Genomic DNA, 27,295 nt, shown 5'->3' with positions numbered 1-27,295 from the left:
TGTTTGGATGTCTGTGTGTAATACACATGGCCATTCCATGTATAGTAACATTTGTGTCAGGAATGGATGGGATCCCGATTTAACATAACTATATATATTTTTATGACCTACCACAGAGTGTTAGAAAGATCACGTGTGCAACGTGTGTGGGGTGGAAAACACATGGCTGGTAACCATGTATGGTAATGTTTCTGTCACCAATGGATGTGATCCAGATTTAACATAACTATAAATATTTTTATGATCATGACCTTTGATCTAGATATAGAGAGTTAGAATGTGTATCTTTTTGACCTTTGACCTATACCTGTCAAAACTAAGGGTACATTATATTATACAATATATATTATATTATGTCAGACCGTCTAATCTTCAAACAACTGAGCGACATGCCAGACAAAATAACCATAATAATAATAATAATAATAAACTTAATTTTATAAAGCGCCTTTAAAGCAGCTTCTCAAAGCGCTGTACATAAAATCACAGTCCACAGAAAAATAAAACAAATAAAGGTTAATAAGAATAAAAATAACAACATTAATACTAATAAAAATAATTATTAAACAATCGAAAAAGACATCAGCAGTCGAATGCAAGTTTAAAAAAGTGTGTCTTGAGAAGAGCTTTAAAAATGCCAAAAGTCTGGGCTTCCCTGAGTTCAGGAGGAAGAGAGATCCAAAGTGAAGGAGCATAGACAGAACCATCTCGTTCCAGATGTTAAAACAGCACCTAAAGGGAATCCTGATGCAGGAGATGTAGAAAATCATGATTACAACGAGGAGCGGGTAAGTCAGGCAAGTAGTGGAGAAACATTGACTCAGACAGTAAATGAACATGATAAACCATCAGAAAAAGATCAGACAGAAATAGAAAGTAATAAAGGAGATGGTGAAAGTGAAGCAGCTGTAGATATTGTCCACCATGAGTTCAGAGTATGCTCACTCTGAAAATGACTCAGATGTTGATCTAGAGAGCATAGAGAGTTTTTCTGATATGGATGATGCTGAAGGAACAGAGTCTCTCAGCGCTAGACTGTACACATTAAAGCAAATTAATGACTTTCTAGATGAGACTAAAGGAGCTCGGAAACCACAAATTGAGACTTTTTTCCCTGATTTAAAGCGCTTTTTGGTGTCGTGTAAAATGGCGATGAATAAAGCAACTGACGAAGAGCTTAGCATTCAGAAGCTTTATCGCCTCAGGAAAATAATTACAAAGGTAAAAGTCATGATTAACCGTAAGGCGAAGAAGGTTTGAATATGTTGTAATGAAGAGAGGAGATAATGAGACCTGTGTTGCGATGTCATTCGTCATTTATTCAATAGTCAGCATCATGGCATCCTTAAACTTATGATCTTTGAACATTAATGGATGTCGTGGTGCTGAAAAATTATTCGCTTTGTTCGATTTTTTTAGTTGGAAAAAAGCAAGTGTAGTTTTTCTGCAAGAAACACACACACATATATGGACAATCAGGTGCAATGGCTCAGTGAGCCATGATTCAAACGTGAGTGCCGGAGTAGAAGTTCTTATTTCATCGGATTTACAAATTCAAGACAGTAGAGCTGAAGAAATTATACCTGGCAGAATGCAAATTATAGAATTTACGCTTTGAGTTACCGCAATCTCTTATTAATATTTATGCTCCGAATGATGGGGCAGAAAGAGCTTCTTTTTTTAAAAAAGTAAAAGACGTTATTTCAAAAGTTTCGCAGAATAGAATAATAATTTTAGCTGGTGATTTTAATTGTACATTCGATTACACTATGGATCGGAATCATGTTGAACCTCATCCAAATTCGTCTGAGACTCTCAAAACCGTTGTTCAGTTTCATAGTCTTGTAGATGTATGGAGAGAAGCTTTCCCTGGCAGTAAACAATATACATGGGTGAAAATGAATTCTAATACAGTTTCCGGTGCACGACTCGATAGATTTTATGTTCAGATGAACGACAGAGGAAGATTTTCCAATAGTGATATTTCGCCAACACCATTTTCGGATCACCACTATATTGCAGTAACTATGACTATAACGCAGAGTAACACATATTATAAGATTTGGCTTTTAATAATAGATTATTGCAAGATAAAGTTTTCGTACAATTAGTTGCTCAGTTTTGGGGAGAGTGGAGAGAGAGAAAATCACAGTATAATACTTTAAGCCACTGGTGGGATATTGGAAATGTACAGATCCGGCTCTTGTGCCAACAATACAGAAGGAGTCACCTGACTGAACTAGGAAAAGGTTAAGTTTTTGGAACAGCAGATTCTGAAGCTAAGCAGCTCCATTAGTGATGGTGAAGATATGGAAACTGCAAAAATGCTTGACGAGTACAACATGATTTTGAAAAATTTGTATGAAGAGATAAGTCGTAGTACATCCATACTGGGAAGATATCTTCAGTTAAACAGCATGGATTCTTCAACAACTTTCTTTTCTTCATTGGAAAAGAACATCAGAGAAAAAAGAATATAAATCATCTTAAATTGTTAAATGGGAAAGAAATAACAGAAAAGACTTTTTTTTTTTCGCAAACTCTATCTTTTTATGAAGAATTATATACTGTACAACCCTGTGACCTTGGAGCAATTAATCTGCTTTCAGATGGACTGCCGCATCTTGGACATGAAGATAAAGCAGAGCTGGAGAAACCTTTGTCCTTTCAGGAGTTAACGGAAGCTGTCCAGCAGCAATCTTCGGGAAAATCACCAGGATTGGATGGCTTGACTTCTGAAATTTATAAAGCCTTCTGGTCCCTCATTGGTCAGGATTTATATGAGGTGTTTCTCGAAAGCTTTGAGTCAAATATCCTACCCCTCAGTTGTAGAAGAGCTGTAGTGACTCTTTTACCCAAGAAAGGAGATCTTGGTTTATTGAAGAACTGGCGACCGGTCTCTCTTTTAGGAACTGATTATAAAATATTGTCTAATACTCTGACAAATCATCTTAAAAAATCTATAGCATCCATCATCCATGAAGATCAGTCCTACTGTGTACCCTAGCGATCTATATTTCACAATCTTTTGTTGTGCGGGACATTGTGTACTTAACGGAACTGCATACATTAGATCTTGGTCTTGTGTGTTTGGACCAAGAAAAAGCCTTTGATAAATTTGACCATGAATACCTGTTCAAAATACTTGAAAGCTTTGGCTTTGGGAATCAGTTTATTTCATGGATAAGGCTTCTTTATAAAGATGTCTATAGTATGCTGAAAATAAATGAAATTTTGACCAGACCTTTTTCTGTAGGTAGAGGTGTGACACAAGGGTGTAGTTTGTCTGGTCTCTTGTACACGATTTCCATTGAGTCAATGTTGAGGATGCTGAGAGACAAGCTGCAAGGATTTACAGTTCCAACATCTCACCTTTCAAACACACCAGTGGTGAAACTCACCGCATATACAGATGAAATCCCAGTGATCATTAGATCTGAAGATGATGTTAAACATCTTACCTCATGCCTCAACATCTTTTAGAGTGCTTCTTCCTCACGGATCAATTGGGGGAAAAACTGACACTTTATTGTTAGGCCATTGGTCACACCAAAATCCACCTCAGCTTCCACATCAGCGCCCTTGGAATAAAGAGGGGGTTAAGATACTGGGGCTGTTCTTTGGGACTGAACAGCACATGAACAAGAATTGGGAAGGACTTGTAGAAAAAGTGACAGGCAAGCTCCAGAGATGGAAGTGGATTCAAGCCCAGCTTTCCTACAGAGGCAGGGTGCTGGTGTTGAATAATCTAGCCACCTCAATGCTGTGGCATCGTCTAACCGTGTTGGACCCTCCGAAAGAGCTTTTGTCACAACTTCAAAAAGCCTTTGTAGACTTCTTTTGGGGTGGTCATCATTGGCTTCCCCCCTGGGGTACTGTGTCTCCCTACAATTGATAGCGGTCAGGGATTAATTCATTTAGCCTCTAAGGTGAAATCCATGAGGTTGCAGACCGCCCAAAAACTGCTTTACTCGTCGGACTCTCTACCATGGATTAGCTTTGGCCTTGCCATTCTACGTGGAAAAAACAAGATGGATTTTGATAAACAAATGTTTCTGATTTCGGGAAATGTGGTAAAAGACATGTTTAAGATAAGGTTTTATGGATCGGTTCTTGAAGCTTGGGGTTACTTTAAGTCGGAGCGGAAAGAACATTTTGGTTTTGATGAACCACTTCTGCACAGTCCTTGGTTTTCTAAAAAAATGCACTATATCCAACACCGAAATTTCTAACTTTGTTTTAGCTGGGATAACTAAAGTTGGAAACCTGTTTGACTTGTCGAATAGAGAATGTTTTTCAGTACAGAATTTAACTAGAAAAATTACTGGTAGATCAGAGAGAATAGTCGGGAACATATTAAAGGATTTGAAAACATCTTTTCCTGCATGTTTGTGGGATAATATATAACCAAGTTTATGTCTGGCAGTAACACAAAGGTCTATTTTTCCAGAAGTGTACATAACTCCACAGGTAGGTCAAATTAACAATGGAGGCAATGTAAACATGTTGTTATCCTTTAAAGGCTTGCAAAGTCTTCCGTTTTCCATGGTGAACAAACAAAATATTTTTGGTGAATGAACAAAATACAAGCATATATTTCCTGTGTAAAGTCCGACTTTGTCAGACATCTAAGGGGGAGGAGGCATACAAAATGGAGGACTCATTTCTTGATGTCGGGAGATAATGAACTTTCATGGCGGTTATTGTATAAGAACCCTCTACCAAAGCGGTCTGGTGACTTACAGTGGCGGATTTTACATTGTGCATTACCAACAAAAGTGTTTTTGTTTAAATGTAAATATGCATCGTCTCTACTGTGTACTTTGTGTGATGAACTTGATACTGTGTTTCATGTCTTTTGTGAATGTTGTAAATTATCTCCGCTCTTTAATCTATTGTATACAATGTTTCGTAGTTTGGGGATCATTTTCTTGAAAACAGGGTTTATTTATGGGGGTAGGTATTCTCGCCACAGGCAGGAAATCTGTATCTATTCAAATTTTTTGGTCGGTCAAGCAAAATTAGCCATTTGGAAGGCTGACAAAATGGGATCAGAAGGGAAAGAAGTAAACATGGTTAAATTATTTAAGGCCTTGGTTGAGTCTAGGATTAGATTAAAGTATGAATTTTACCAAATGAATGGTGATCTTCCGATGTTTGAGAAGTAATGGTGTGTAAACAAAGGGGTGACTTATAAGAGGCGAGAATCTCTTTTTCAATTGGTAATGGTTGTTAAAACAATGTGTTCTGTATGTTAAGGTTTTTTAATTGTAGAATAAATTATATTTTAAAAGTCAAAGTCTCTCTCTCTCTCCCCCTGCAGATGTGTTGTTATCTCTAGCATCCCTGCTGGTGCCTCTGCAAATTACACCTGCAACATGAGGGGTCGTTATGTGAACATCATCATTCCCAATGTTATCCAGGCTCTCACGCTCTGTGAAGTGGAAGTCTATGGGGTTCCAGGTTACATTTTTATATCCAGTTCACAATTTCATATACATTTGAAGTCAAATTAAGTTTTACAACAGCTGCTAAATGTCAACATTGCTAATTTTTTTTAGTGCCTGTTACTAAGAGGGCATTTCTGAGATTGAAGTTTAACATCAGTGAGTATCTTATGAACCCTACTGTGAGGGACAAAATTATTCAAAAGGTTTGTGTTCATGACATGTATGGTAGATTCATAAATAAATAAATAAATAATACTAATTTTTCATCATAGACGATATCTGCCAATGCCCAGCCTTCAGTGCGTCAGATCTGTTGGACTACAGAACCAGAGGTGGAAAATGAAACTTAAAAAACGGTAGGAAATATTAGTACTACTACTGCAATAATAATAATAATAATAATAATAATAATAATAATAATAATAATAATACAACTACTTCTACTGCTAATAATAATAGTAATATAGCGATAAGAGGCAATCTGTCCAAACACTCCCTGCATATAGCACTCCCAGTGGCCAGTTCTTGTCAAGATTCATAGAACAATAAAGAGACCATATGTGAACATACTTATGCATATCACACTTTGTGATGATGGCTCAATGCTAGTTGTGTAACCTACCTGCTGAAAGCCGACTGGCAGAAGGCAGACATTTTTGAAGTAATTCAGTTACAGATTAGCAGAAAGCGCACAGCAAATTCTGCTCAATTGGCATTTTGGTTCCTGAGAAACAGCTATTTGAACTTAACGCTGACCCTTATAAACATGAACAGCATGCCCCAGGTAGCCAATTTGAGTGAGATTGCATTGGATACTAGGAGGTCCATCCCTGAACTTTCTATTCAAGTTTTGTGGCAATAACCTAATGGGAAACTTTTCAATTATCTGATATCTGATTGGCCAATGACAGGCATGTTTTTTTTTCAGTAATTAAGTCATCATGAGAACCTATTATAGATTAGCACATACGGTATATCTACCATATCAAATTTCAGCTTGATCAGACATACAGTTCCTCATAAACAGCTATCTGATCTTAGCTCTGCTCCATTTGTATGAATTTGTATTGAATTTGGCACATAGCAAAAAATGCTAAACTAACTTTTGCCAACTAGTGCTAGGATGTTTGGCCTAGCTTCAGAAATTTGGTGACAGTCCTCATTAATTAATTTTTGGTGTGATGCTCAATAATTATCAAAAACATGTTGACATTTGTAAACAGCAACATCTCACTTTCCTGGGTAATGGGAGGAAGTACTACAACCCCAATTCCAAAAAAGTTGGGACGTTGTGAAAAATGTAAATAAAAACAGAATGCAATGATTTGCAATCTCATAAACCCATATGTTATTCACGGTAGAACATAAAAAACAAATCAAATGTGTAAACTGAGGAAATGTAGCATTTAAAGGAAAAAAATAGGTAACTTTGAATTTATGGGCGCAACACGTCTCAAAATAATTTGGACGGGGCAACAGAAGGCTGGAACAGTAAGTGTTACTAAAAAGAAACAGCTGGAGGAACATTGTGCTACTAATTATGTTAACTGGCAACAGGTCAGTAACATGATTGGGTATAAAAAGTGTATCTTAGAGAGGCAGACTCTTTCAGAAGTAAAGATGGGCCTCTGTACACCAATCTGCGAAAAACTACATCTACAATTTGTGGAACAATTTCAGAATAATGCTCCTCGATGTAAAATTGTGAAGGCTATGAATATCTCATCATCTACAGCACATCATATCATGAAAAAATTCAGAATCTGGAGAAATCTGTGGCCCGAGTCTCTTTCCATAAATCTTAAATAAACACCTCCTTATAGATAGCTTCACCATATCAACGACTAAAAGTTTTTATTAAAGTAGTACAGCACAAATCTGTTTATTATTAGACTTTGATTATGTGGTATGTTTGCCAGAGAAGTCTCTGTGAATGATTTGCTATCATAGAAAGGATAACTTATTACAATGAGCACATTAATATAAACCTGAGATATGAATTGCAACCTTCAGACCTTCTGACCTATCAGATTCCAGAGTGCAACAGCAGTGTGATATAATTTGTATTTAATACACTAAAATGTCTATTTATAGTTCCATGAAATTTGCAGAAAATCAGTTTACTGTTACTTATTTATTAATTCATTGATTTATTTATTTTACCTGAGTGATATTACAGTCAAGAATTTTGTCATTCTGACTTACAGGTGGCAGAAATATATCTGAAACAACAAGAAGAAGCGGAAGAAGAAGAAGAAGAAGTGTTCAAAGAACAAAAAGAAAGAAAAAACATCAAATGTGTGAGGTTTGGGTGTAGCACTTGAAAATACTAGCTAACTGATGTTATAGGTTTATTAATTAGAAGTACTGGAAGTTTTTTAGTTTGTTTGTTTGGGAAATGTATCCATGAAAAATTATTACCACAGGGTTTGTACAAGGTGCTTGAATTTGGCATTTGGAAATTTAAGTACTGGAAAACCTTGAAAATAGCCTTTTTTTATGTTAAAAAAGTGGTTAAAAAGTGCTTGAATGATAAAACGTCAATAAATAAAAAATAACAATCACTTTAAAGGGTTTATTTTCAAAAGAACACGAATACAATCCTTTCACTCAAAATATGACTCCCCGGTGCACCCCTCCTCCTCCTCCCGTTCACTCATTCATTTTAACAGGGACAGCTTCGGTCCACTTCTCAGACCCCTTTAGCAACTTTTTTTTTTTTTTTAAAGCATCTAGCGACATATCTAGCGACTTTTTGGACAAACCTTAGCTACTTTCCATAGAAGATAATGGCCAGTACTGCACAGCGAGTGCGAGGTCCTGCTTTCAGAAACAGAAAAAATGTCCAGAATGTCTCTGAAACACTTCAGCCTATGATTAGCCCTGGATTCCTGGGAGGACACTGTAGCAGTCTCTGAGGATTTCTTCTCATCACTCCACTGTAAAAACAAACAAACAAAACAAACAAACAAACAAAAAAAAACCAAACCACTAAATGCTGGCTTCATCTTCTTTTAGTTTGATTGTCAGTGCTCAACTCAAACCAACAGCAGAATTATTAATAATATCAGGAATGATTGTGTCTAAAATCAACCACTGATTATATCCCACTTGTTTGTTTCTAGATAGTATGATTTATTTAGCCAAATCTAAACTCACTTCTCCATTTGTGTAACTGGATACTCAGGATAATGAAATTTCACTCTCGTTTCCATCCACCCCCATTTTCTACATCTCCTATCATACAGGAACCTTGAGCCTATCCCAGAGATCATAGGGCACAGGACAGGGTACACACTGGACAGGGTACCAGGCCATCGCAAGGCACACTCACATACACATTCACACACCCATTCATACACTACAGACACTTTGGACATGCCAATCAGCCTACCATGCATGTCTTTGGACAGGGGGAGCAGCACAGGGAGAACACGCAAACTACGCACACACAGGGTTGTGGTGGGAATCAAACCCCCAACCCTGGAGGTGGGAGGCAAACGTGCTTAGCACTAAGCCACCGTGCGCCCCACTCTGGTCTCTTTAATAAAAATGTGACACACAGAATAGCACAATGTGCTATCAAATAAATAGTGGGTGACTGTTTTCTTTATAGTGTATATGCACTGTAAATGACTTCTTATTTAAAAACATAAATGTAACTGACATGCTGCTTTATTAAATCATAGCAACTTGAGCACCTGCCTAGCCCTACTCTGAATATGAGGAACTTTCCTACACAACTATTGACATAACTAATGGTCTGCACTTATATAGTGCTTTTTAACCTGAGCAGTGTTTCCCATTCACCCATTCTCACACCAATGGTAGCAGAGCTGCCATGCAAGGTGCTAACTTGACATCAGGAGCAACTTGGGGTTCAGTGTCTTGCCCAAGGACACTTCGAGTCATGTGGGCCAGGAATCGAACCTCCAACCCTACGATTAGACAACCTGCTCTACCACCTGAGCACAGCCACCAACTAGATAACTAGATGTTTAAGTCAGCTTATCCCATTCCTACATTTTCTTGTTACATATAGATTAAGTCTCTTAAGTGTTTCCTACATGTATATATTTTTTTAATTTGCGTATGTCTACCAATATGTAAGCCAAATGTCCCAGTGAGGCCTTCTACACCGATCAAAATATTGCCATCTCACTGTTTGACAGAATAAAATATAGCAATGATGCTTTAGAATTAGATAAATTAAGTTTCTGCAAAATATGAATTGAACTATTCATTTAGAATTCAAAAAGTACATTAATGGCTTTTGTAATGACTACTGTGTATCCCATGTAGCACACTAACCCTAATGTGCATGACCGCATGTACTATGTTGCAATAATAATAATAAAATTTATTATTATTATCACCAAATAATCACTTCACTGGACAGGAGTGTGATGTAACGACACAGGACAGTTAGCAGGAAGTAAGCGCAGGAGCGCCGTCTTTATTGATAAACAAACTAACAGAACACAAGAAACGCGGTCTATGCTGAACAGGACTAGCTGGATCAACCATGGAACTACAGTCCAGGCATTACTCGAAAACAGAACATGGAACTGAGACCGCTAGCATGCTACACGCATTCTAACACAGCGCTAAAGCTATACTCCTTAAACACTACTAACGTTACAAACTATAATACTGCGCGAAGTGCGCAGCCACACGAGGGGTTTAAATAACCAACATAATTATCTAAAGCATAGACACCTGGAGAAATAAAGACACACCCTCGAACATAAGCCAATACCTGGACAGGAAGTAAATCAAAACAAACGAGCCGCGCGTGTCCATAGGTCAGAGTCTCGTGCACGCGCACTCTGCAGGAGTCTTTGCGCTTCGACGCCGCAGCGCCATCCACCGGCGGAAGCGTAACAGATGTAAAAACAGACTTAAAAACATTGAGTCATTTAATACAGGTCAACTGTTTTCTATTATACAAGCAGCGTGTGTGTGTTCTGTTTCATTTTCTTTTCAGGGATAAACACACTGGAGGATTTTTTGTTGATCTGGCACAAAATTAAAAGGAACTAAATTACATTAAAAAGGGGGAAACTTTGGGTACCAAGGTTATAAGTTATAAACTAGGGAACATTGAGAGAGAGAGAGAGAGAGAGAGAGAGAGAGAGAGAGAGAGAGAGAGAGAGAGAATTGGCATGTGTTCTGCGCCTCTGTAGCACCGGTGTTCTACAGTAAGTGCTGAGGGAGAGACCTGAATGTCGGGCTGCCAGATAGCTTCATTTCAACTATAACTATTAACTGGATGGGGTGGGGTTAATATTTGACTAGTGCATAAATTACACCTAATACGTCTAGGTCACTAGTTACTATTAGCTGTAATTTAATCAAAAAAGAGAACCTAGTATGTTTATTAGAAACCAACCAAAATCACTCCAAGAGTGAGACATGTAAAAGTCCCTGAGGTTACAAAGGAACCCAGGGTAACTTCTAAGCAAACAAAGGCCTCTCTCACATTGGCTAATGTTAATGTTCATGAGTTCACCATCGGGAGAACACTGAACAACAATGGAGTGAATTACAGTGTTACAAGGAGAAAACCACTGCTCTCCAAAAAGAACATTACAGCCCATCTGCAATTTGCTAATGATTACGTGGGAAAATGTTTTGTGTGAAAAAATATAACCTTTTGGTTTAAATAAGAAGTGTTATGTTTGGAGAAAACAAACACTACATTCCAGCATAAGAACCTTACTTATAAGAACCTTTCAATAATGGATGGAACAATGAATTCTGAATTATAACAGTGAATTCTAAAGGAAAGTTTCAGGACATCTGTCTGTGAACTGAATCTCAAGAGAAAGTGGGTCATGCAGCAGGCCAACAACCCTAAGCACAAAAAGCACATATGGGTCCACCAAAGTATGGTTAAAAGAGAATAAAATTCATGTTTCACAATTTGCCAAGTCAATGTCCTGACCTTAATCCAATAGAAATGTTGTGGAAGGACCTCAAGCAAGCAGTTCATGTGAGGAAAATCACCAGCATTCCAGAGCTGAAGCTGTTCTGTACTGAGAAACGAGCTAAAATTCTTACAAGCCGATGTGCAGGACTGATCAACAGTAAAAACAGGGAAAATGTTTAGTTTCGGTTATTTCTGACCAAGGGGTTCACACCATATGCTGAAAGCAAAGGTTCACATAGGATCACATAATAGAAAGAAAACATTCTACACACCGTTATACCACCAGAAGCAGTCTGGACTGTTGACACAAGGCAGGTTCAAGCTGCTGATGCCAATGTCTGACCCTATCATCTACATGTCACAACAGAAATCAAGATTCATCAAATCAGGCAATGTTTTTCCATGCTTCAACTGTCCAGTTCCAGTGAGTCCACGCCCACTCTAGCCTCAGGTTCCTGTTCTTGGCTCACAGACAGGAGTGGAACCTAATATGGTTGTAGCTTATCCACCTCATTTGGTTAGACGTATTGTATGTTGCAAGAGGGTTTTCTGCTCCCACACTTGTAAAGAATTATCATTACCATAGCCTTTCTGTCAGCTCGAACCAGTCTGTCCATTCTCCTCTGTCCTCTGTCATCAACAAGGTGTTTGTTTTTCTCCACCATTCTGTGTAAACTCAAGAGATTGCTGTCTGTGAAAATCCCAGATCAGCCTCTAGAATTCTCAAACCAGCTCGTCTGGCATCAACATTCATACCATCATCACTGAGATCACTGAGATTCTGATGTTTGGTGTGAATATTAACTGAAGCTTACTGAAATACTTACCTGTATCTGCATGATTTTATGCATTGCGCAGCTGCCCCATGAATTAGTTAAGTTCTTTTTCAAACACATCCTGCAGAAGCAAATAAGATCGGCACTCCAGCTGCTTTGCGTAGCCTAATGCAAATTGTATTCAAAATACTATTTTTCCTAAAACAGATCATTAAGAACTCCAAAACACCTGAAAGTGGATTCAAGGCACTGTATACAGTGTTACCACCACTGAAATCACCATTTAATTACATATGCTTCAACAGTTAAAATATATCATAAATAAATAAATACATTATTATTATTATTATTATTATTATTATTATTATTATTATTATTATTATTATTGTTAATAATAATAATAATAATAACAATGTGTGTAATTTATATAGCTCCTTACTCATAACCAGTGTCGCTTTACAATTACAATGTCTCAACAAAACATGGAACATGCGGTAGACTAGATTTGAGAAAAAATATGATTTATAGTTTACAAAGAAATATTCAATTTCACATCAAAACATGATTTCACTGCTTATGCTAAGCTTAATTTACACAAGTTTCTAATTACAAGATTGAATTATATAAAGTGAGCATGATCAATTCATGTAGTATTAATGTAAACCCATTACATTATGAAATCTTGGGGGATGTTGGCACTAATAGGTACTATAACTATAGTATTTAAATTAACATGATTCAAAGGTGTGTGATAGAATAGCACAGTGTTTTAATAAATTCAATGCTAATGAATATTAGGTGCTATTATTAATGAATATTATCCTGGTGTCTAATATTATTTTTTGAGAACAGTTTCATATTGAAATACAATGAATCTGCACATTTTAACAGTTCAGATGGAGAAGTTATTAATGTTTTGTCACAGTAATGATTCTGTGTCTCATTGCCAAAAATGAAAACCTCTTAACTCTGAAAGTCAATTAAACAATGTTTGAAGGAGAATCTATTATAAATGCATCATCAGATGACTAAAGGGAATGCTAGATGATCCGTCACATCAGTTTTAGCCTGACATTTTTGCTTTTGCGTCACACATTTGTACAACAGTTTTGATGAATCAGACATTGATTGATTCATAAATCAGTTATCTTGCTGGATAAAACCTATACCTATATTATATATGTATATATTTATGTATGTATAAAATGTAAATGGAAGCTTTTTGCTTCATGTTTTTTTAAACTTTGCTGTAGACTGTCGTTTGAGTCAAACTTATTTGCATTTGAAGAACACAAAGTGCATTTGCCTTTTAAATAAACTAAATAACCATTTAGTGATACACCAAGTGGACAGCTCAGAGTTTAAAGGGTCAAAGAAATGACTTTCTGATCTATGTCGAAGAAGATAAGAAATTCTGATTTCAAGTATCAAACAGATTTCAAGTATTTAAAAAAAATCTCATTTTACAGTACACTATGATTGATTTAATATCACTTGTAAATTGTCATCATTTAAAAAGACAATACCTTTTATAGATTAAAAACACAACCTATCAAATGTTCCTATAATGTATATATTTTTTTGCGCAGGGATATGCATTTTTTCACTGCAGTCGATTCGGACCAATCAGCAAGGTAAGAATACAGTATAGTAGAACACAGAAACACACACACACACACACACACACACACACACACACACACACACACAATGTCTGAGACCACATTGAAAATCTGGATTCACACGACTGTGTGTGTGTGTGTGTGTGTGTGTGTGTGTGTGCGTGCGTGCGTGCGTGTGCGTGTGTCTGTGTCTGTGTGTGTGTGTGTCTGTGTGTACGTAAACAAACTATTAATGAAAATAAAATTTTGTGTAAGATAAATGAATGAATAAATATGTTCTCTTCTCCCCTCCAGTCGATGTGGCCTTAGGAGGAATAGCAGTACAATCTTCTTTACACTAACAATTATCCTGCTTACTTTGCTATCGATGACAACAGAGCATCTAACATGAATTTCAACTCGTGTGATTACGGCTGCTCCTAACGCCATACAGACTTCATATGAATCCATAATGAACTTTTTCACACTATCTGTTGTTGCCCAGATGAGGATGGGTTCCTTCTGAGTCGGGTTCCTCTCAAGGTTTCTTCCTCTTAAAACATCTTAGGGAGTTTTTCCTTGCCACCGTCGCCACTCAGTGGCTCGCTCAGTTGGGATAAATTCACATCTTTAATATCTGTATACCGTGTTGATATTCTGTAAAGCTGCTTTGAGACAATGTCTATTGTAAAAAGCGCTGTACAAATAAAATTGAATTGAATTGAACTTATGTTTATATCCAAAATGCTCCACTGTGTGTAAGGGGCAGGGGAAACTGGTGCAAGCTGTTCAAAAGGTTTAGTTTAATTTAAGTTTGTCGTTATATGCTGTATCTGCGCGCTTGCAGTGTAAATTCTGTCGGAAGTGACATGTTAGTAACGAGGACACGTTGCTGGTCACGCGCGGTGTAGACGCGCTGATACAGAGTGTAGCGCGAGTAAGATCTGTAATGTCTAATTCAAACATTATGATCAAAAGTAAAATAATGTCTAAAGACACCGAGATACAGAAACCACAAGGTGCAGTGAAAGTGAGTTTTTATTATTAATTTATATATATATATATATATATATATATATATATATATATATATATATATATATATATATATATATATATATATAGTATTTATGCATTATTTTTTTTTATAGATGCACAAAAAGCACCGAATTAAACTATAGTCCTAAATTAATAATATATATTCTGGTGTGTGTGTGTGTGTGTGTGTGTGTGTGTGTGTGTGTGTGTGTGTGTGTGTGTGTGTGTGTGTGTGTGTGTGTGTGTGTGTTGGGTTCTTTTCTGTTTTGTACAAACAGTTGTGTAAAGTTTTACTGTGAAGTTTATATTTGTTACACTCAGTTTGTGGACTTTATATTAAATAAACAAAAACAAATGGTACTGAAAGTTCACTCCACCCCGTACGATTAATCAAAAAAATAATTGCCCAACTAATAGTAATAATAATAATAATAATAATAATAATAATAATAATGCTGTTAAACAGTTCAGAAGCTCCGTCTATTGTCCTTGATACGTGAAAACTAGACAATGCACAGTAATAACACTGATGAGCTGCGTTATTATTATTATTATTATTATTATTATTATTATTATTATTATTAATAAGCTCATAGCAACACTGATGAAATACACATACAGTACAAAAAAACCACACACACAAATAGAGAATGTGTTTAGCATTTTGTTTTTACATCTGCACATAATTTAGTCTGCACATAGTTTAGCAGCTGTTTTAGAATTAAAAATGTCATGTATAAGTCTACATAATGAGTCTTTATTGGTCACATATGCAGTAGAGCACAGTGAAATTGTTTTCTTCACATACCCCAACATGTCAGGAAGCTGGGGTCAGAGCACAGGGTCATGATATGGTGACCTGACCTTCTGATCAGTAAACCAGAGCCTTAACCACTAAGCCACCTCTGCCCCAGTGGTGAGAGAAACATGAATGTCCATAACATCTATTACTTCTTACCCCACTATTTGCCAAATAATACAAATATAGACTTCTAAACACCGCTATTAAAAGCTTAATAAGAGAATACTGCAATTTTTGGGAAATTGCCGTTCCCGAGTTTGGCCACACGAGGGCAGTCATGTTCCATCCAGCACAACACACGCCGCCTAAAACAGAAGGTAGGTTGTAGGTATTTTACTATTACTACTACTACTTCTAATAATGACCTCAATCGAAGTAATTAAATACGTAATGAAAATTGTTGTCTATATAGCTGACCTCATTTTTCTACACAGTGAGTTAAAGGCGCACAACTATCAGAATCCCAGTTCATAATTGTGTTTGATTGGCCAAGTAGAATAAAGTGTGCGAGGAGTCCGACTCTTTTTGAGCTTATTGGACATTACGCATTGCTGTAATTATCTCATTGGCACTACTTAATTGCTCATAGTTTATTTGACGAATGCAACTGCTGCGACATATTTTGCCAATCTTAAGCTCAGCCGTCATTCTGGAGGCGCAGTTTTGGTTGATGCATGACATTTAGGTTCAAACACAGTGTGTACATCGACTGTAACACAGATAGTGAAAATGGAAATGTGAAAAGAGAAGGCCAGTGATTAGAGAGAGAGAGAATGGGGAAGAAGAAGACGTTAGCAGGTGAAAAGCAGTGCCTAGTGTTTGTTTTAGCAAAAGAGAGCTATTGTGTGACCGTTGGCGTTAGGCCCGCCTCCTCGCCTGTTCTCAACTAGGTCCTGTCGAGTGTGGATAAATAGGTGGGCGCTGCGCGAGAAGTTTTATTGAGTGACTTGACTTCGGGAGCAGCGTCATGTCTGGAAGAGGCAAGGGTGGTAAAGGACTCGGCAAAGGAGGCGCTAAGCGCCATCGCAAGGTGCTTCGCGATAACATCCAGGGAATCACCAAGCCGGCTATTCGCCGTCTGGCTCGCCGTGGTGGTGTAAAGCGTATTTCTGGTCTGATCTATGAAGAGACTCGCGGTGTGCTGAAAGTGTTTCTGGAGAACGTGATCCGCGACGCCGTCACCTACACCGAGCATGCCAAGAGAAAGACCGTGACCGCCATGGATGTGGTGTACGCCCTGAAACGCCAGGGACGCACCTTGTACGGCTTCGGCGGTTAAACGCTCTAACACCGAACGACGCGAACACAACGGCTCTTTTAAGAGCCACCCACATGTCTAGAAAGAGAGCTGTTCCGTGTGGGGGGGAAAGGCTTTTTCTTTCGTGAAGCATAAAGCATCAAACGCTGTGCAGAAGTAGCATAAGTGGTAGATCTATTTGTATTTTTTTGTAATAATTCTCTCTCTCTCTTTTTTTATATATATATATATAACTCCGTATATATTAAATATTGTATTATGTATAATATTGTACAGTATACAATATTAGATACATATATATTAAATATTGTAATTTGTTTGATTAAAACAATTTAGAAGATGATTTTAGTAGAAACTTCTATATTTCTCTTTCTCATACGCATGCATGCATATATAAGAGAGAGAAAAGTGGGGAAGTCAAAAGTTTTTTCTGTTTTTTCAAGCATAAGGTATCAAACGCTCTACACAAGTAGTAAAAGTGATAGATAAGAACTATCTGTGTACATAAAAAGAGAATTTATTTTTGTTTTTTTGCACACTTTATTTTTTTATACATTTATATGCACAGTATTAAATATTATAACGTGTTTAAAATGAGTTACAAGACGGTTTTAGTAGAAACTTACTTCCGCGTTTCTTTCTCTCTCTCTCTCTCTCTCTCTCTCTCTCTCTCTCTCTCTCTCACTGTTAAATGTTTACACAAAAGGGGAGGTTTAAGAGAAATATTAATATTAATCAAGTTGCACATCCAAGGCCATGGGCAGTGTTCCAGCAGCACAAAGTCATTCAAAAGAATTCTCTAGCGGCATGGAATACAACACACACACACAAGGCAATAGCGGAGTTGGGATGAAGGGCATTAGGTTGACTGTGTTTTGTTAGGGTCAGGGAGGAATCCGACCGAGCTAAAGAGGAGGAGGCCGGATGGGCTGGCTGGTGCTAACTAGGCGTGCCTGTTTGGCCCGGGACTACAAGACGCGTACGAGTGGCGAAGCCCTGACACTGGCAAAGACAGAAGGAGTCTTCTTACCTACACCTATAATCACATTTTCTTGTTGGACATGCTTTCTCCCCTACAACTAACAATGTCTTACTCTTGTCTTTGCTGCTCTGTTCAGCTCTTCCTACTTTCCTACTGACTGTTTCCCACCCACCTAGTCAACTTTTATTCAACATTTGTTCTTTTCATCTAGACTTTAAATTTATTTACTCTTCACCATCTATTCATATGCTTTCAGTTTGAATGAAAGTGAGCAAGTGATTTCTAGCATGCTAGCCGTGTTAATGAATGATAGCGACCATGCAAAGTTTGCTCCAGTCGAAGAATAGCTTGTTTCTCTATGAATGGGACTGTTGTGTAAACTTCTCCTTTGAAACTGCTTTATCCTCTTTACTCTGAAGCTAAAATTTTTAGCACGGTTTCTCGGGCTTGTATAATCTGACGTGATAAAAAAAAGCTGGGTAATCTGGTCTTTTCTCTGGAACTGAACATTTAAAACATTGAGCAGCTCTGTGACGTCCAACAGGAAAGCCAGGTCAGAAAGCCATTTCTTATCCATGGGCTCTTGAATACTACCAATCTTGCTTTCCTGAAAAGCTCTGATCTCATCACGCAGATCAAAAAATCTCCTGAGAACTTTTCCTCTGCTCAGCCATCTAACCTCCTGGTGGTACAACACATCACCATATTGTGCATCCATCTCATCCAACAGTACCTTGAACTGCAGGTGAGAGAGCACCTTGGAGCGTATATCATTCACAATTTTGACGACGTCACGCATCACATCCACAAGCCCGATGGATTGGGCACATAGCTGTTCTTGATGTAAAATACAAGAAATCTGATAGCTGGCCCGTGTGGCACTTTCTTGAGCTGATGAAGGACGTAGCAGCGCGCTCTGCTCAGATCGAAGTTTAGCAAGCAGCTCGCTAGCCTTCTGTTTTCATGCCTCGCCGCTGTCCTTTGAGAAAGCTGAAGAACATTTTGTTTCATAATGACGGATTTTGTACTCTTTCAAAACAGCAACTGACTGCTTGCAAACTAGACACACTGCCTTTGAATTGATTTCAGTAAATAAAAAGTCAACTTGCCTAATCTTTTTAAATTTCCTCTTGTCTGTGTGCCAGTGCCTGGATCTCTCCATTATTACCTGTTTGTTGACTGTCGCAATGCATGCTGGCCTTGAAGTATGCATGTACATTAAATAAAATTCTAATTCTTATTCTCTACATTTAATTTCAATTTACATTTTTTGTAGCTCAAAATTAAAATTAATAAAAAAATTAAATTAGAAATGAAGATCAGCATCAATCAAATCCCCTCCCCTCCCCCCCATATGGCATGGCGGGCCAAATCAAAAATCACCATCTCTGTTCTAACTGTTGTAGTAGCACGTAGTTATTTGAACTAATGTCACAGTAGCACGTAGTCATTCGAACTAAGGTTCAAGAAGCGCATAATAATTCTAAATACTGTTGTAGTAGCACCTAGTCATTCGAACTAATGTGACATTAGCGTGGTGACATTAGCGCAAAGTCATTCAAAAGAATGTTCTAGCAGCATGGAATACAACACACACACACACACACACACACACACACACACACACAAGGCTATAGCGGAGCCTATAGTCAGGCGCGCTGTGCTTTACACGGCCCCCAACGCGCTCTGCTTCCGATACTACACACACCACTCGACAGCTGCAAAGACATCAGGCTCGTTCCCAAGGCTCCTCTTTAACTCGGCCGAGAACGCATACGACGGCCGTGCCTGCTTTTCGCCCGTTTTTACACACCACATCGCACGAAATGCGCAGCCCGCCGGCTTGAGTACAACGCGCGCCGCGCCTTTTCATGTCCGCTGCACGAGACTGTTGCTCTCTAGCCGGCCAGGCCGGGCCACGGGGGAAACGAGAAAGCCCGTCCTCGCTCAGCGTGTGCTTCAACGTTTTGAATCTCGTCTTGCTAGTGGGATTTTCACCGAAAAATGCCATGAGAAAACACATCTGAGCACGCGCCGCGTCCGTGCATTCATTCATCGGCGCCCGAGTTGAGTCTACAACGCTCTCATATCTGTTTTTAAGACCAGCCCCCGGCAGCGAGGAGGGAGGTTCCTGTGTTACACACTAACGTACAGTGTACAACTCGTGTATTCTACGTAGTTGCAAGAGAGATGGCAGAAGTCGCACCCGCTCCCGCCGCCGCGCCGGCCAAAGCGCCCAAGAAGAAAGCAGCTTCGAGAGCAAAAAAAGCCGGCCCTAGCATCGGCGAGCTGATCGTCAAAGCCGTTTCCTCGTCTAAGGAGAGGAGCGGCGTGTCTCTCGCTGCTCTGAAGAAAGCGCTGGCTGCCGGCGGATACGATGTGGAGAAGAACAACTCGCGCGTCAAGATCGCTGTTAAGGGTCTCGTGACTAAAGGCACTCTGGTGCAGACCAAAGGGACCGGCGCGTCTGGCTCTTTCAAGCTGAACAAGAAGCAGACCGAATCCAAGAAGCCCGTGAAGAAAGCCGCGCCCAAAGCGAAAAAGCCCGCCGCCAAAAAGCCCGCCGCTACTAAGAAGCCCAAGAAGGTAGCGGCCAAGAAACCCGCCGCCGCGGCCAAGAAGTCTCCTAAGAAGGCGAAGAAGCCCACAGCCGCCGCAAAGAAAGCCACCAAGAGCCCGAAGAAGGCGAAAAAGCCCGCGACCCCTAAAAAGGCAGCCAAGAGCCCCAAGAAAGCGAAAGCTGTCAAGCCCAAGACCACAAAGCCTAAAGCGGGAAAGGCGAAGAAGGCAGCACCCAAAAAGAAGTAAAGACGTTTGTTTCTTTCATGCTTTTGTTCCTTAAACGGCTCTTTTAAGAGCCACCCATATTTTCCTTTAAAGAGCGACAATTCATTTTCAGTCAAGCTTTATGGAATCAAAGCAATACACGTTAGAAACATACAATAGTATGGATACACATATCTGCTACATATGTACACATAACCACACGCTGATACTGATTTTAGTACAGTAGGATAGAATCCTGATCGTGATTCCTAAACGTCATTCCTGATCTCCAAAACGATCACAGAATATGTAGGATAACATATTGATACATAATAAATCAATGTTAATGATAAGAATAAATAAATTCAGTATATAGTTGTTACTTCGTGTTTTGTATGAATATTCCCTTCTGTCTGTTTTCATTCGCGCTCTCTCTCACCCACACACGCACAAACAGGGGTGGGAGGGTTGACGCTGGAATTCGACGGCCTGTTTATGATTGGCTAATGCGCCACTGCGTTCTTAGCGAATAAGAGAGTGGCCGTTTTGTCTATATCACGGAGAGCTCGGGGTGTAACGTTCATTTCGGAGTTGTTCATAAAACAGATTTGAGCATCAAGATGAGTGGCAGAGGAAAAACCGGCGGAAAGGCTAGAGCTAAGGCCAAGACTCGTTCATCCAGGGCTGGACTTCAGTTCCCCGTGGGACGTGTGCACAGGCTTCTGCGTAAAGGCAACTATGCCGAGCGCGTCGGTGCCGGCGCTCCGGTCTACCTGGCCGCAGTGTTGGAGTATCTGACCGCTGAGATCCTGGAGTTGGCCGGTAACGCCGCCCGTGACAATAAGAAGACTCGTATCATTCCCCGCCACTTGCAGCTCGCCGTGCGTAACGACGAGGAGCTGAACAAACTGCTCGGCGGAGTGACCATCGCTCAGGGTGGTGTGCTACCGAACATTCAGGCTGTGCTTCTGCCTAAAAAGACCGAGAAGGCCGTTAAGACCAAGTAAACTCGTCCACCGCTGCTTTGTCAGTACCCAAAGGCTCTTTTAAGAGCCACCATCTCTGCTTCAAAAGTGCAGTTTTTACACCCGTTTTTCTACTGAAGTCAGCACGTTTCTTAATAATAATAGTGGTAGTTAGCCTGTTGCTAAAATGAAATCTAAGGGGTGAAAGTGCCCTTCTAAGACAGCATATTTGTAAATAAAAAAGGACTCGATAATTTTCTAGTCATGATTTGATACCATATTTAAGAGCTCGACACTATGGCAAGAACCAAGCAGACCGCCCGTAAGTCCACCGGTGGCAAAGCGCCAAGGAAGCAGCTCGCCACTAAGGCTGCTCGCAAGAGTGCACCGGCTACCGGCGGCGTGAAGAAGCCTCACCGTTACAGGCCCGGCACCGTGGCTCTGAGGGAGATCCGTCGTTATCAGAAGTCTACTGAGCTGCTCATCCGCAAGCTGCCCTTCCAGCGCCTGGTGCGAGAAATCGCTCAGGACTTCAAGACCGACTTGCGTTTCCAGAGCTCGGCCGTCATGGCCCTGCAGGAGGCGAGCGAGGCATACCTGGTCGGTCTGTTCGAGGACACCAATCTGTGCGCTATCCACGCCAAGAGAGTGACCATCATGCCCAAGGATATTCAGCTGGCCCGCCGTATTCGCGGAGAACGCGCTTAAACCACAACTCCGTCTAATAAACACAAAGGCTCTTTTAAGAGCCACTTCCTCGTCTCACAAAACAGCTAATTTTCTTTCTTGGGCAGTTTAAGTATTAGAACGTGGTACAGAGAGAGAGAAGGAACAGTAATAATAATGTTTGTATATATGTATGTGTGTGTAAATGAAGTGCACGGCTTTCTTTTTTATCAACATTATAGAAAGGTTGGTTATTTATTTTGCATTTTCATGATAAATATAGTCCTATGAGTATTACGTAATGTTTGTTTTTATAGATGAGCCGTTAATTGTGGTTATGTCCGAACAATACAATGCACAGGAATGAGCTGTGTCATTAAAATAGCTCAAACTTACCTTCTGTTTCGGGCGGCGTTGTGCTGGATGGAGCTTGACTGCCCCCGTGTGTCCAAACTCGGGAACGGCAATTTTCTAGAAGCGGATTTTAGGGCAAGAGCTATTACATCATACATACATTTCATCCATCATCCCTTTTGTCCCGTCCATGATAATTGTTTTTGTAATTTAATGATTGTAGACATGACCTCATCTTTGAAATCTTATTCCCTATTTGTGGATATTCTCTCTCTCTCTCTCTCTCTCTCTCATATATATATATATATATATGTCCACTGTATTAAATATTATTTAATGTGTAAAACGAGTTAGAAGACGGTTTTAGTAGAAACATATAAGTATCACTTTCATTCAAACTGAAAGCATATGAATAGATGGTGAAAGCATGTCCAACAAGAAAATGTGATTATAGGTGTAGGTCAGAAGACTCCTTCTGTCTTTGCCAGTGTCAGGGCTTCGCCACTCGTACGCAGCGCTCCGCTCTTGTAGTCCCGGGCCAAACAGGCACGCTTAGTTAGCACCAGCCAGCCCATCCGGCCTCCTCCTCTTTAGCTCGGTCGGATTCCTCCCTGACCCTAACGAGCACAGTCACCCTAATGCCCTTTATCCCAACTCCGCTATTGCCTTGTGTGTGTGTGTGTGTGTGTGTGTGTGTGTGTGTGTTGTATTCCATGCTGCTAGAGCATTCTTTTGAATGACTTTGTGCTGCTGGAACACTGTTTTGAATGACTACATGTTACTACAACAGTATTTAGAACTTTTACGTGCTTCTAGAACCTTAGTTTGAATTTCTACGTGTTACTAGAATACCATTTTCAGTTACTTCCTGTTGCTAGTTTTAATATGAATAACTTTGTGCTGCTAAAGCCCCATTTTGCATTGCTCAGATTATACAAGCCCGAGAAACCGTGCTACAACCCTGCTGAGTTGTACTCATCTCTGCATTTATCAGACTGCTAGAATTACCCAAAAGCCTGAACATTCGTGGGAGAGCAGCACTTCAGAAGTGCCCCCCCTCCCTCTCACTCACTCACACACACAGCAAGAGAGAAAGCGAAAGAAAATTGATTGCTCTTTGTATGAAAAGTGGGTGGCTCTTAAAAGAGCCGTTGGGTTGATGTAGACGGCGGTAACGCGCTTTACTTGGAGCTGGTGTACTTGGTGACGGCCTTTGTACCCTCGGACACGGCGTGCTTGGCCAGCTCGCCGGGAAGCAACAGGCGCACGGCAGTCTGGATCTCCCTGGAGGTGATAGTAGAGCGCTTGTTGTAGTGAGCCAGACGAGAAGACTCACCGGCAATGCGCTCAAAAATATCATTCACGAAGGAGTTCATGATGCCCATGGCCTTGGATGAGATGCCGGTGTCAGGGTGCACCTGCTTCAAGACCTTGTACACGTAGATGGCGTAGCTCTCCTTCCTGGACTTTCTGCGCTTCTTGCCTCCTTTGCCGGCCGTCTTGGTCACGGCTTTCTTTGATCCCTTCTTGGGCGCGGTCTTGGCTGGATCGGGCATAATGCTGCTTCTCGAATAAGCGAACAGAAAATAAGTAACGCCCGCCTCGCGCCCGCTCTATTTACAGACCCACATGCTAATGACGTCCACACAAGACACCTTTTTTTGATTGGCCAAAATTCGATACCTCCTCCTGCATGGCGCCTCCTACTGCTCCTCCCTCCTCCGCTACGCTTTGTTTCCCTTCCCGCCGTTGTATTTACAGTGCAACGTGCACTATGAAAAAACAATTGGCTTGAAAAAAATTATACACACACACACACACACACACACACACACACACACACATATATATATATATATATATATTGAGAGAGAGAGAGAGAGAGAGAGAGAAAGAGAAAGAAACGCGGAAGTAAGTTTCTACTAAAACCGTCTTGTAACTCATTTTAAACACGTTATAATATTTAATACTGTGCATATAAATGTATAAAAAAAATAAAGTGTACAAAAAAACAAAAATAAATTCTCTTTTTATGTACACAGATAGTTCTTATCTATCACTTTTACTACTTGTGTAGAGCGTTTGATACCTTATGCTTGAAAAAACAGAAAAAACTTTTGACTTCCCCCACTTCTCTCTCTTATATATATGCATGCATGCGTGCGTATGAGAAAGAGAAATATAGAAGTTTCTACTAAAATCATTTTCTAAATTGTTTTAATCAAACAAGTTACAATATTTAATATATATGTATCTAATATTGTATACTGTACGATATTATATATAATACAATATTTAATATATACGGAGTTTTATATATATATATATATATATATATATATATATATATATATATATAAAAAGAGAGAGAGAGAATTATTAAAAAAAAAATACAAATAGATCTACCACTTATGCTACTGCTGTACAGCGTTTGATGCTTTATGCTTCACGAAAGAAAAAGCCTTTCCCCCCCACACGGAACAGCTCTTTTTCTAGACATGTGGGTGGCTCTTAAAAGAGCCGTTGTGTTTGCGTCGTTCGGTGTTAGAGCGTTTAACCGCCGAAGCCGTACAGGGTGCGTCCCTGGCGTTTCAGGGCGTACACCACATCCATGGCGGTCACGGTCTTTCTCTTGGCATGCTCGGTGTAGGTGACGGCGTCGCGGATCACGTTCTCCAGAAACACTTTCAGCACACCGCGAGTCTCTTCATAGATCAGACCAGAAATACGCTTTACACCACCACGGCGAGCCAGACGGCGAATAGCCGGCTTGGTGATTCCCTGGATGTTATCGCGAAGCACCTTGCGATGGCGCTTAGCGCCTCCTTTGCCGAGTCCTTTACCACCCTTGCCTCTTCCAGACATGACGCTGCTCCCGAAGTCAAGTCACTCAATAAAACTTCTCGCGCAGCGCCCACCTACTTATCCACACTCGACAGGACCTAGTTGAGAACAGGCGAGGAGGCGGGCCTAACGCCAACGGTCACACAATAGCTCTCTTTTGCTAAAACAAACACTAGGCACTGCTTTTCACCTGCTAACGTCTTCTTCTTCCCCATTCTCTCTCTCTCTAATCACTGGCCTTCTCTTTTCACATTTCCATTTTCACTATCTGTGTTACAGTCGATGTACACACTGTGTTTGAACCTAAATGTCATGCATCAACCAAAACTGCGCCTCCAGAATGACGGCTGAGCTTAAGATTGGCAAAATATGTCGCAGCAGTTGCATTCGTCAAATAAACTATGAGCAATTAAGTAGTGCCAATGAGATAATTACAGCAATGCGTAATGTCCAATAAGCTCAAAAAGAGTCGGACTCCTCGCACACTTTATTCTACTTGGCCAATCAAACACAATTATGAACTGGGATTCTGATAGTTGTGCGCCTTTAACTCACTGTGTAGAAAAATGAGGTCAGCTATATAGACAACAATTTTCATTACGTATTTAATTACTTCGATTGAGGTCATTATTAGAAGTAGTAGTAGTAATAGTAAAATACCTACAACCTACCTTCTGTTTTAGGCGGCGTGTGTTGTGCTGGATGGAACATGACTGCCCTCGTGTGGCCAAACTCGGGAACGGCAATTTCCCAAAAATTGCAGTATTCTCTTTATTAAGCTTTTAATAGCGGTGTTTAGAAGTCTATATTTGTATTATTTGGCAAATAGTGGGGTAAGAAGTAATAGATGCTATGGACATTCATGTTTCTCTCACCACTGGGGCAGAGGTGGCTTAGTGGTTAAGGCTCTGGTTTACTGATCAGAAGGTCAGGTCACCATATCATGACCCTGTGCTCTGACCCCAGCTTCCTGACATGTTGGGGTATGTGAAGAAAACAATTTCACTGTGCTCTACTGCATATGTGACCAATAAAGACTCATTATGTAGACTTATAAATGACATTTTTAATTCTAAATCAGCTGCTAAACGATGTGCAGACTAAATTATGTGCAGATGTAAAAACAAAATGCTAAACACATTCTCTATTTGTGTGTGTGGTTTTTTGTACTGTATGTGTATTTCATCAGTGTTGCTATGAGCTTATTAATAATAATAAAAATAATAATAATAATAATAATAATAATAATAATAACGCAACTCATCAGTGTTATTACTGTGCATTGTCTAGTTTTCACGTAACAAGGACAATACACGGAGCTTCTGAACTGTTTAACAGCATTATTATTATTATTATTATTATTATTATTATTATTATTATTATTATTATTATTATTACTATTAGTTGGCCAATTATTTTTTTGATTAATCGTATGGGGTGGAGCGAACTTTCAGTACCATTTGTTTTTGTTTATTTAATATAAAGTCCACAGACTGAGTGTAACAAATATAAACTTCACAGTAAAACTTTACACAACTGTTTGTACAAAACAGAAAAGAACCCAACACACACACACACACACACACACACACACACACACACACACACCAGAATATATATTATTAATTTAGGACTATAGTTTAATTCGGTGCTTTTTGTGCATCTATAAAAAAAAAATAATGCATAAATACTATATATATATATATATATATATATATATATATATATATATATATATATATATATATATATATATATATAGTCCTAAATGAATAATAAAAACTCACTTTCACTGCACCTTGTGGTTTCTGTTCCTCGGTGTCTTTAGACATTATTTTACTTTTGATCATAATGTTTGAAT

General features: G+C 39.4%; 4 protein-coding genes and 1 long non-coding RNA gene across 5 annotated transcripts; 4 read left to right on the top strand and 1 right to left on the bottom strand.

The window, feature by feature from the left end:
* Window positions 1-5,191: 5,191 nt before the first annotated feature.
* Window positions 5,192-8,426, top strand: LOC128630213 (uncharacterized). The gene is made up of 3 exons (XR_008394597.1): window positions 5,192-5,463; window positions 5,562-5,806; window positions 7,658-8,426. It is a non-coding gene; the product is annotated as an uncharacterized LOC128630213 (long non-coding RNA).
* An 11,560-nt stretch (window positions 8,427-19,986) lies between these two features.
* LOC128630145 (histone H1-like) lies at window positions 19,987-20,987 on the top strand. Its single transcript, XM_053678757.1, has one exon. The coding sequence runs from the start codon at window positions 20,030-20,032 to the stop codon at window positions 20,645-20,647; it is 618 nt and encodes a 205-aa protein (XP_053534732.1). The 5' UTR covers window positions 19,987-20,029; the 3' UTR covers window positions 20,648-20,987.
* Window positions 20,988-21,037: 50 nt separating this feature from the next.
* Window positions 21,038-21,715, top strand: LOC108262178 (histone H2A). The gene has a single exon (XM_017462789.3). It carries the CDS (start codon window positions 21,226-21,228, stop codon window positions 21,610-21,612), a length of 387 nt encoding a protein of 128 aa, XP_017318278.1. The 5' UTR covers window positions 21,038-21,225; the 3' UTR covers window positions 21,613-21,715.
* Window positions 21,716-21,855: 140 nt separating this feature from the next.
* On the top strand, window positions 21,856-22,325 carry LOC108262177 (histone H3). The gene has a single exon (XM_017462788.3). It carries the CDS (start codon window positions 21,868-21,870, stop codon window positions 22,276-22,278), a length of 411 nt encoding a protein of 136 aa, XP_017318277.1. The 5' UTR covers window positions 21,856-21,867; the 3' UTR covers window positions 22,279-22,325.
* A 1,404-nt stretch (window positions 22,326-23,729) lies between these two features.
* LOC128630163 (histone H2B-like) lies at window positions 23,730-24,183 on the bottom strand. Its single transcript, XM_053678788.1, has one exon. It carries the CDS (start codon window positions 24,144-24,146, stop codon window positions 23,772-23,774), a length of 375 nt encoding a protein of 124 aa, XP_053534763.1. The 5' UTR covers window positions 24,147-24,183; the 3' UTR covers window positions 23,730-23,771.
* Window positions 24,184-27,295: the final 3,112 nt, after the last annotated feature.

Source organism: Ictalurus punctatus, unplaced genomic scaffold (assembly GCF_001660625.3).
Source record: "Ictalurus punctatus breed USDA103 unplaced genomic scaffold, Coco_2.0 Super-Scaffold_100046, whole genome shotgun sequence".
In the NCBI taxonomy this organism is placed as follows: Eukaryota; Metazoa; Chordata; class Actinopteri; order Siluriformes; family Ictaluridae; genus Ictalurus; species Ictalurus punctatus.
Note: the sequence above shows the minus strand (reverse complement) of the source record. Positions and strands in the feature narration are given on the sequence as shown.

What these genes read in the sequence shown, in the direction of transcription:
- LOC128630145 (XM_053678757.1), top strand. Translation starts at nt 20,030, where the DNA reads ATGGCAGAAGTCGCACCCGCTCCCGCCGCCGCGCCGGCCAAAGCGCCC.
- LOC108262178 (XM_017462789.3), top strand. Translation starts at nt 21,226, where the DNA reads ATGAGTGGCAGAGGAAAAACCGGCGGAAAGGCTAGAGCTAAGGCCAAG.
- LOC108262177 (XM_017462788.3), top strand. Translation starts at nt 21,868, where the DNA reads ATGGCAAGAACCAAGCAGACCGCCCGTAAGTCCACCGGTGGCAAAGCG.
- LOC128630163 (XM_053678788.1), bottom strand. Translation starts at nt 24,146, where the DNA reads ATGCCCGATCCAGCCAAGACCGCGCCCAAGAAGGGATCAAAGAAAGCC.